General features: G+C 38.0%; 1 protein-coding gene across 1 annotated transcript; it reads right to left on the reverse strand.

Annotated features, from left to right (window-relative positions):
* Positions 1 to 974: 974 nt before the first annotated feature.
* Positions 975 to 10632, reverse strand: LOC124139047 (mitochondrial glycine transporter B-like). Its single transcript, XM_046506027.2, has 10 exons — positions 10226 to 10632; positions 8086 to 8198; positions 7607 to 7688; positions 6603 to 6673; positions 6016 to 6121; positions 4960 to 5029; positions 4666 to 4764; positions 4101 to 4267; positions 3798 to 3890; positions 975 to 3495 (listed from the first exon to the last, which is right to left on the reverse strand). Exons 1-10 carry the CDS (start codon positions 10241 to 10243, stop codon positions 3466 to 3468), a joined length of 849 nt encoding a protein of 282 aa, XP_046361983.1. The 5' UTR covers positions 10244 to 10632; the 3' UTR covers positions 975 to 3465.
* Between the last annotated feature and the right edge of the window lie 685 nt (positions 10633 to 11317).

Below are 11317 nucleotides of genomic sequence, written 5' to 3' on the forward strand. Positions count from 1 at the left end.
GTAGAAGTTGCCGCCTGACCAATATAAAGACATTTAATGGGAAATTACAAAGGTGTCCCTTGAGCGTTCATGTAACCTATGACCAAGTGTTCGTTTGTGCACTATATATGTGCATGTGCCAGCAGTGTGTCCCATGTGTTCTATTGGGTTCCAATCTGACGAGTTAGAGGGTCATGTGGTTTCGTAGGAATGCTGTCGTTACATGTGCTGTGAGCAGTTAAGCATTGACGTTGAAAGATGACGTTCATAACGGGAACAAAGTGCGGTAGTAGGACAACAGCATTGGGTCGTTAACTTGCTTTGCACACCTGCTCTGTTGTACCAGTGTTGGAAGATGTGGCCCCTTATTACGCTGCCACCGCCAAATCTGTCCACATTTTCACATGAAACATCAAACGTAACTCGTTTACCTGCAGCTCCATACTTTTTTAGGTATTGTCTAAGGTCAAAAACAGTACCTGTGTTACCATGATGTTATTGTCAGTAAATTTAAAACACAACTCACCAATATCTTCTTTATTTGTTGTCAAATGTTTGTTCTATCTGATGACATTGGTATCGCCCAGTTTCTGTGGTCAGTCATCCCATGCCATGACTTTTGTCAATAGGGGACTGTTCTGAAATAGGGGTGTGCTTAACTTTTTTCTTTGTGTATATTTCAAGAGCATTCCCAAAGACTACCCAGAATATAAACCACACGTCCCTTGGGGGAAATCAAACTGACAATGAAAATGTAGCATGTTACTCATTGTAAGTAAGTCAGCATGACTTACAAGAGCTGTCATAAAATTGTTATCACCTATCATACATGATTACCAGTATTGAAATCATCAGGTATACAGACACGATATCCCTGAGATGTCTAAGCACTGTGTGGTTTCAAAAACAAAATGCAGTAATGGCAGCCAAATTCAGACATATTTTAAACCATACCCATCTACATATGGCTGTTCAATCAACAAGAACTCCTTAAATACATTCAAAATACATTTATTGCATTTTCTCATAATAAACCTCACTATGAGATAACAAGATAAAATCTATTTTTATCATACATATAGCTTTCTAAAAGCCAATAAAACAAAAAACTTTAAGTTGGACTAAACAGCTTCTCGTGATGAAAGTATGTTCTACTTTGATAACCAGGGAATCTTGTTGAATCAGAACCAATATCAAATGCATGAGATCAGATAATAACACACTTAAATATATATCTTACTGTGAGATGTGCATAGAGAGATTCAACATGGAGTGGAAATCTTACCGGGGTACCATACTTATCATGTACAAGTTCGATCAATCACCAGGGATACCACCAGGTTCTAACTTTGCTACTGTAAACATGTCACCTGGCAATGTATCATGTAACACAAACAATGAAAATTCTGAAATCCACTAATAGTACTTTCTTGGTATAAATCAACATCATTGTTGGTGAAATGGGGTTTATTGTGGTGTCCAAGATTATTGCACTTACATAGCCACGTGCATGTACGTGTGTGTGTGTGGCTGCTTGTACTAGTCTGGACTGATGCCGATTTATAGTGCTCGCCAACTGAGAACCATGCCCATTAACATGAATACCACACACAGACACAGTATACTGACTCCCAGCCGAACAGTCCTTGTTTTATCGCCTTAATGCCAAGCGCTAGACAGGATAACAAGTACCATCTTTTGAAGTCTTTTGGTATGATGCGGCCGGGGATCGAACCCCGGATGTTCCATTCTCCGGACAGATGCTCTACCACAAGACCACAGAGGCAGTCAGATATCATTGTAACTAATGATGCATACCAATACTGTGATAATAAGATACACAGTTTATTCAAGGGTTCAGTTACTTATAATAATATGTTGTTTTGGGTCAAGGAAAGTATCATAAACATACCAGTTACTGTCATTATTGTTTAACAGGGCAATGTCAATCCCAGTAAGATGTGGTCAGCAGAATCTGCCCAACTGACCCTGCCTTACATCTTTGCACTTCATACTAGCATGATGGGGAAATCAAATGTTTGATTTAATGTGACTGCTGAAACCATTTCCCCTACTAATCCCTGCTAGTCACCATAGATTTGAATTTGTTTTTAGATGAAAAAGTGCAAATTTGAAAGCTACAAATGTTTTAATCTTTACTTCTTAATATTATGTATTATGTATACCTTAAACATAAGGTTTTCAAATCATTTGTTTATATTCGTCAAGCTTGAAATAACTGTTTTAAAAGCACAACTGCACAATTGCAAGGGTAATCTTATCCATAAGGAAACGCCATCAACATCTTCAAGCATATAAATAAACAAAATGTAAAGCTCTCACAAAACATGACTAATATAGAAATGGAATAGCATCAATGACTAGTCTGCACATCAATACAGACTTCTGTTATATTAATAAAAATAATTCTCCAAATGAACCATCAGTACAAAACACACAGACTTGACCCATGGATCCAGCCTTGCAGACACTAACACAATAACATAATTGTTACCCAATGGCAGTGACATGTAATCACATTTCAGAAAAAAAAAGGATAACACTTTCCCTAATGTAAAGTTTCTTACCAAGTATTCATGTAGATGTGTCATCTGTCCAATAAATGTCAGCACACGGTTTTCACTGAGAACCATCATATCGCTAAATATTATTTCGCATGGTTTAAGGAATGCAGAAATGTGCGTCCAGTATGCACAAATGTTTAGAATGGATGCATAAACAAACATATATTGCATCCTTCAATGTAGCTAATTTTTTACAATAATTAAAATCTTAAATCTTAAAACAGTCACTGCACCATTTCATTACTATACTAAATGACCCTCATATTTCCTGTAAGGAGCCTTGAGATAAGTAATTGGGGGGTCGTCAGGACCCCTAGTTTTGTAGGTCAAGGTAAAACCCTGTTTCATCAATGTTGAACCAGTATGATGGATACAGTACAACAGCACATGATAATCACCATGTTCATCAATGTTGAACCAGTATGATGGATACAGTACAACAGTACATGATAATCACCATGTTTCACCGGGAAGCACTCGTCAGGAAAGACAAAGTTGTAATCCATTAATCAAACTTCACATCCAATAGTGTCCATCCTGATATAGATACATTCTGACCAAAATGACAGCTGTAATGGGTGTTGTTCTTCACAATGAATTCAAATTTCTTTCCATCACCATGATGAATTGAAGGTTGTTCATTAGCATGCATAACAGACAGTTCATGATCCATTAAATCATTGTCTATCTAGAAGCATAGATATATTGATCACAATGCATTCAAAAAGAGCATTACACGTATTCAAGGGTTCTTCATCAAGGTCCAAACTCTGACTGTGTTGTTAAAAAAACACGTTTAGCATTACAAAGACGACCTATTCACAACAGCAGCAATACTGGAATTGTGTAAACTGTGGCATGAAACTCCAGGTGATGAATTGAAGGCTTAGAGGAAGATGAGCTACGTCTTGAGGGAAAAATGTCTCATCGCCTGAAATAAAGAAGAAATGGTCCTGAATCATAAATGTACTTCTTCCACTATAGTTGTTACAAACTGTTCTTTATCTGACAATGCCAGCATAGACAATACAGTATGTACACTGTTAGAGAACATTTTTCAAGCGTATTGTTTGACAAAATGCACAAATACTAGTTTTTGAATATGAGGTAGTTTGCTTTTCCTACTGTAAGATTGTGAAATACTCTCACTTGAGCTAAACCAATTATCAGGCATAAGAAGCCTTTGTTCCCTATGCATTCAACACTTTTGATTGGTTAGCAGACAATACACACCTGCTCATAAATGGTCCATGCCATAGCTGCCATAAGGGTTCGACGCAGTGTTCTTGGAATGATTCCACGCCAAAACCCAACTAAACCATCCTTCTGCAAAATAAGTACAAAGTTCTAGAATGTCAGACTTGAAACAATTTTGGATGCTCCTGTTTCTTGGTTTGTGGCTCCCCTTTTCAAACTGACACATACTTTTTTTGTCACTAGTTGGCCCTACCTGCCATAATAGAAATTACTAGAAAGAACACTGATCCTTGTTTTCAACTATTATTATGTTTTCAAGTTGACATGTTTCCAACCCACCTGATAAACATGCAATGCACATGCTCTGATGTTGCCATACATAGCTGGGTTGAGCTGTGCATGTGTCTTTATCACATCTGCTGGCTGAGTAACCACGGATGCCAAAGACCCTGCCATAATGCCACACAGGAAGTGAAAAAGTGGCAAAGACTTCTCTTGGAGCATGTCTGGAAAGGAAGGACAGCATTGTAAGAAAATTCATTCCATGGTGCCTGCAAAGCAGCCTAGAAACATAATTAGGGCGAACAAGGATTAAAACCCACATTCTTAGGTTTCATGCTTTCCCAAGGGAAGCAACTCTGCACGATGAAAAGCGGTGCCTTAGGCAACTGGGCCACCAGCATCCTCCCCCGACAAGCCAGGAATCTTTTTAAAAAAAGGCCCCATTCCACAAAATGACTTTATTCTATGACTTGTGTACTTCTAATAATTAAATAGACTTCCAGAAGTTGTTGTGCCAAGATGCCGCCCATGAATGGAACCTTTAATGCCTTTAATATGGTGGCACTACAATAAATATGTGCACTGTTGCCCTATTACATGCATTCCATCTGTATGTGCATACCTTCTGGCAGTGTCCTTTTAAGCTGAGTATAAAACATGAGGTAGAGAGATGAGAATGGTACGTCCCTCATCAGTGTAGGTCCCAAACCACAATACAGACCTGGAAAACAAAGTGTTCTCAGGAACTACTTGATGTACAAGGTAAAATACACAACAAAACTGACGAAATTATTTCACTGGAATATTAGAGATGATATGTTTCTTTTACTTCATATTGACAAATTTATCACCTACTTGCCTAATGACAACTTATGACTAACAATTCCAGTAACGTTAAACTAGAACGCAAGTGCACCTTTCAGTCCCTCTTTCTGATGAGTGATAACCAATGCCCTTGTCATACTGGAGTACTGGAAGTTGCCACTCTGTCAACAGAATCATTATTGATACATACATACGTACATGAAAAAAACATCAAGTACTTTTAAAACGAATTTTACCTGACTATGCTACCTTCATTACATTCAAATATATAACACAGACTTACAGATACAATAGACATAGTATTTGTAAATACAGAGAATGCTTGTGAACTTTTTAGCTCCATTACCTCTACCGCATATCGCCATCTATAGAGCGACCCCACCTTAAAGGCTATCCCCCTGTACAAGCCTTCAAAACCAATGCTAATTTATATACCCCGTCTATAATGCGAATCAGAATGAAGCACATCACCTTTTCATACAAAATCCCTACATTTGCAATAAAACGTGTTTGTCTTTCGCAGAAAAAAAATTATGTCCCTTCAGCGAATTCAGGGAAACAAACAGGCCATAAGGACCCATACAAATTTCAATCTATGGGCCCAACACGCGATCTACCTGCAACAGGTCTATGGGCCTACGGGCAGGCACTTATTTCGAACACTGCCTAGCAGTACACTCATGAAGACTTTTGTCTAAAATTGATGCTACACTTGTAAAGACCTACAGGAAGTAACTCAAGAATCGTGTTAATGGTCCCTTTGGACATCAGTGAGTGAGTATTGTTTTATGCCGCTTTTAGCAATATTCCAGCAATATCACGGCGGGGGACACCAGAAATTGGCTTCACACATTGTGCCCATGTCAGGAATAGAACCCGGGTCTTCGGCGTGATGAACTAACGCTTTAACCACTAGGCTACCCGACCGCCCCCCTTTGGACATCAAGATAACATTATACTTATGGGAGTACACTTATCGACACTATTGTCTAATATTGTCACTACACTCATCTCCAACTACAAGATATTCATTAACTATCAATAGTCCCTACAACAAGTAAACAAGGTCCCACTTCAGATCACTCTGCGAAAGTGAGTCACAGATACAATTTCTGGAAATGCGAAATCTATTGGAAGGTTTACTCACCTCATAACGAGTCTTAAGGACCGTGAATGGGAGGACTGCAACTGCAGCGACTGAGCGAGCTGTTGCTCCCATGAGCAATGACTCCACAGGATGGGGATCTGTAGTCCTGTTGACAACCATACAAGTTGTAATATTGTCATTAATATAGTACAATGCCATAGCAGTTTTCTACATTCCAAAAACTTTTGTAGGAGTGGGTGGACACCCCTGGGTACATCACAGTGGACAGCCTACCCATTTCCTGCATTCAATAGTACTTCTAATCACATTTGCAGCATCTGTAGATACCCTATTTCTACAGTTGGTGCTTCCACAAGGTGCTTCTTAGATTCCAGAATTGCCATTTGATACACCAACGAGTTTGAAACAATATTTTACCTTTATTTCTTAACATTTAGATTTGCTGAAATAAGTCAATGAGTCTTGCAAAGTTTTCTCATCTCTAAGTGAATTTCAAATTGTGAAATATTTTTTTTAACCATGAGCTCTCCATGTTGAACTGTCCTTCAACAATCAGTAGGAGTGACCATGTTATAGCACCACAGTGACAGCTTCTTATCACATCATCATACTGGATGACCACATACCCAAAATTTGATCTGAGCCAGTGTAGAGAAGCAAAGTAAATCCCCACACCCGGGACGCATCGCGTGATTGACTGAAACAATAATATCACACTCTAAAAACAATATATGGTTAAAGGTAAGCAAATTTTTATAGGAAACTATACAAGGAAAAATGTACATGTAAAAATAATTTCACACACTGTAAATATGGTAAAGTTTTTTTGACGAAATGTTGACAAATCTGAATAATACAGGCATTGTTGACATTATGTTAACGCGGTCACAAAATGTCATTGACTGACATGTTGATCCTGAATAAAGCAAGTTATATAATATTGGGAATTTCCCCTGAGATTATTCAATTTGATGTTGTTTGTTTATTTGTTTGTTGTTTATATTCGGTTTGTTGTTATATATGTTGCCATATTCCGGCTATATGACGGTGGTCTTTGAATAATTTAGTCGGCACCAGATAATCCAGTGATGGACATCATGAGCATCGATCCACATAATTGTGATACAATAACATGCATCAGCCAAATCAGCGAATCTGACCACCCAATTCCAAGACCTATTCTACCCTAAATCTTCGACCCGTGAAGATCCAGGGTAGAATAGGTCTTCAGCAACCCATGCTTGCTGTAAAAGGTGACTATTTTTGTCGTAAGAGGCAACTAACGGGATCGATGCTCATGATATTAATCACTTGATTGTCTGGCCCAGACTCGATTATTTTCAGACCGCCATCATATAACTGGAATGTTGCTGAGTGTGGCGTTAAACAACAAACCAACCAACCAAACCCAATCTTCAAGAGTTTAATTTGACGTGAATTCATTGGAACTGTACATCAGGTGTGCTCTAGCACAGATGTGAGATTAGCAACACCATGTAAGTAATGTTGATGTTCCTTCATTTTGATGGCTCTAGGAAACAATCAAACCATACTGCATAACTACCATAAAGTTCCATGTAACTTTTATGCATTGATACTAATATAACCAAGGCAACCAATACTGACTTACCGGAACAATTCCCCTCCATAGTCCAAGGAGGCGGTCTTTTTCAATAACATTTGTCAAAACACTGACAATGCCCTGTGTTTTCCTACAAACAAAATTCATAATTTGAATCACATCAACTTCTTTGAAGGAGTTTTATCAATACTTTAACATGTTTAAGTTACAGGTAAATAGGATTCTAAAAGATTATTTGTCACTGTGAAATTGAACATGATGAATAAGGACAAGCACAACCTGAGCATGCCTGCCTGAGTTACTTACATAGTGTATTTGTCACAGGACTATCTCAAACAATGTCATTTTCACAAAATTCATTTTCAGTTTATTACCAATGCTCCAAAGAACAGTCATTGGGCAATTTTTTAGGGTTTTTCACTGACATGATCAAAGCATTAAACACTTACAACCATGTGACGATAACAGGCATGCATCAAATGGATTAAGCAAGAGTGTGTCTCCAACTGGTAGTAGCTCTGACTCACCCAAAGTTTATTGACAACTGCACTCTTGTTTTCACAAGATCTAAAGGTTGAAAAAGCAATGTTGAACATGTTCCGCTGAAGGATCCTGCCACAAATGATTTCACTATTGGAGACTGAAATGTGAAAACAGTGGTAACAATTAACAAGTAATTATACACCATGCATCATCGTAATATATATTACCATAACCACACCATGTTACCCTGTTTATTGTTTCACATATCCTCAAGATGCTTGAGGCAACTAAAATGAGTCAATCATGTTAGGGTTGCTTAGTGCATGTAAGCTTGTTACGTCACAATTACCGGTAAGCAAGATATTCTGAACTGACTTGAACAAGTTGAAATAACTAGCACCAGACTACTTTTCACATTTACCTCAAACTTAGCACTTGAATTAAATGCTAAAACAGTCTTAAACACCTTGTTAAATACAAACATTATCCCAAAAATATAATGAAAGAGTTTGAAATGATCATGAAAATCATCCATATTTTTAAACAAAATGCCTTAGTTTGGTTCTTCACTTTCACAATTTATGCCATGTACACACAAAGTGAGTGAGTGAGTATGGTTTTACGCCGCTTTTAGCAATATTCCAGCAATATCACGGCGGGGGGACACCAGAAATGGGCTTCACACATTGTACCCATGTCGGGAATCGAACCCGGGTCTTCAGCGTGACGAGAGAACGCTTTAACCACTAGGCTACCCGACCGCCCCTGCACACACAAAGAGAAGGACTAAAGATGGTATCACATTACAATAGTAAGCTACATAAAAACATGGGCCCAAAACAACTCAAATACCTAAAATGATAAATGTGAAACATTTTAGAATAGAATCATCATAACATATGCAACTGTTTCGGAAATATGGAAATTAAAGCTTTGAAACCGGATTATTAATACTTTACAAAGAAGCAAAGAAATAAATGATAACATACCAGTTTGTCCTGTATGCAAAATATACGTCTTTGTGTAAAGTATCATTGACTTGTAAAGATGGTAGAATAAATCAGTTGCAGACATTGGATACCATGGATACTATCATAAATGTTTATAACACATTTATCATAATATGTTCCAAATATATGCCAAGGTTTGTTTGTTTAATTGTTTGTTGTTTAACGCCGCACTTGACAATATTCCAGCTATATGACGGCGGTCTGAAAATAATTGAGTCTGGACCAGACAATCCAATGATTGACATCACATGCATCAATCCACGAAATTTGGACAAGATGACGGCGAGTGTAAGAATGTCAATATGGTCCAGTTGAAGTAGCAATTTGTCCATAGTGATTTATTATTGCTGAACATAACAAGTTATATCTGTTGGTAGATATCATGTGGAACAATCTATGACTGGCTGCTGACTTTTACCTCATTTGTGAATTTTGTGAAACCTAAGAACAGATAAATACAACTACAGAACAAAAGGGAGTTTGGGGGTGCGCTACTTTTCATGCAGTCACTCAATGGACACTGCAGAGAGTTTGATTTTACGGGGTCAGTGCATGGACGTCAAACATGGTAAATGTTTGCTCGATATGCATTTTAACAAGGTCATTCTAATTTCAATGTTATATAAATCTAAACATGTATGTTGCTGAACAGTTTATGGTAGCTGTCTGAAAACATCAAGATTGCAACTGTTCATGTTTTAATTGTATTGCTTCTGTGAAATGCATCACCATCAAATGCAAAAGCTACTGTCATGGGCTGTGACCTATCAAACAATCTGAAGAATTTTAGACGATACTTTTCAAGAACAAGACACGTGATCAGAAATCTGTCTTTCATTGTTTTTTAAAATTGTTTAGATTACTACAACCCATCATGACATCATCACTTGAACTGCCACCCATCATCAGTTAATCAAACGCAATTTGCAGTTTTGTCCACATTTTCATTCCAAGTTAGCTAAAGAAATGGGTATTTGGACGAGATGTTTACCAATATAACATGATATAACCTCTAGAAGTCCCCAGCTGTCTTTACTTAAGATATTTCATACGATCTGTAACCAGCTGGTTCATTGCGAATCATGCCCTCGTCTCGGTGCTATGACCCCAATGTACAAACTCCACAGTCCTAAGTTCTATGGCTGGTGAACAGGTGAAGAAGCGGGATACTCACGGATAAGGCTGCATCCATTCTTTTCCAAACACAATCTGATGGCAGTGCTGTGCCTTGATTGCGTGTGTTCAACGTCAATCCTAAAACTCTCCCTTGAGGTAGTTCGTACACTGAAAGTCAAATGGTGTTTTCTAAATGCCAGCAGTCGCGATGTTTGTTGATGTAATATACAGAAATGACAACGGTCAAGACATAGATGTTCAATGACGAGTCCAGGTTTTCTGGTTCAGTGCTGCCTATAATGGCCAACACCAAAGCGTGTCACCCCCATAGTGCTGGCTAATAACTGACGTCGCAGATAGCAGCTCCAAAACTGATGGCTTTGCCTAAAAGTGATTATATACCGAGCACTCCACTTGTAAATACCGTGCTCTCTTGGCTCCGCTCCTTATCGTAAGACCCATATTGTACATACCTCACCACTGATATCAGACAAATCAAGGCTTCTGTTGCGACGTATAACTGCACAGTTCTGACATTACTAAGTTCCCTTGATAGGGATTATGTAAATGCATTTGGGTGAGTTTGGGTGTAAAGTACGTTGATTCAAGCTAATGCGTGATGCGTAACTAATAAGGGCTATATACCCACGTTCCACGCCAATTAGTGTCATACAAATTAACCATGATGTACTGTTGTGCCTTTCAACAACGCAAATAGTATCCCCGTATTATCTTAAGACGAGACAGGTTTACATGTTAATTAATAAGCTATGAAAACCCAATCTTCCTTGTTTATTTAACACTGCCTTATCCTTTACAGATTTCTTGAAGACGTATTACCGATATATTACAAAGCTAATTCCGTACCCCTTTCGTGCGGAAGTAGCAAATAACACTAGTAATGAGAGAAAATAAAATACACCATCCCTGTCCATTTAGACCCCAAAAGCAGTTGTCGGGGCCCAATAATGTATGGTTGTAACACGTGCATGTATTCAGCATAATTTTATTTGTTTATTTAATGTGAACAAATAAAACGCATGATAAGCTTTTTTGTTACTTTCCTAATTGTTAAATATGCAAAATAAGACCAATGAAACATCAACGTTTATGATACGATCATTACCCTAAGTTTGATTCCTTGATGAAG

Source organism: Haliotis rufescens, unplaced genomic scaffold, assembly GCF_023055435.1.
Source record: "Haliotis rufescens isolate VD_foot unplaced genomic scaffold, xgHalRufe1.0.p SCAF_28, whole genome shotgun sequence".
NCBI lineage: Eukaryota > Metazoa > Mollusca > Gastropoda > Lepetellida > Haliotidae > Haliotis > Haliotis rufescens.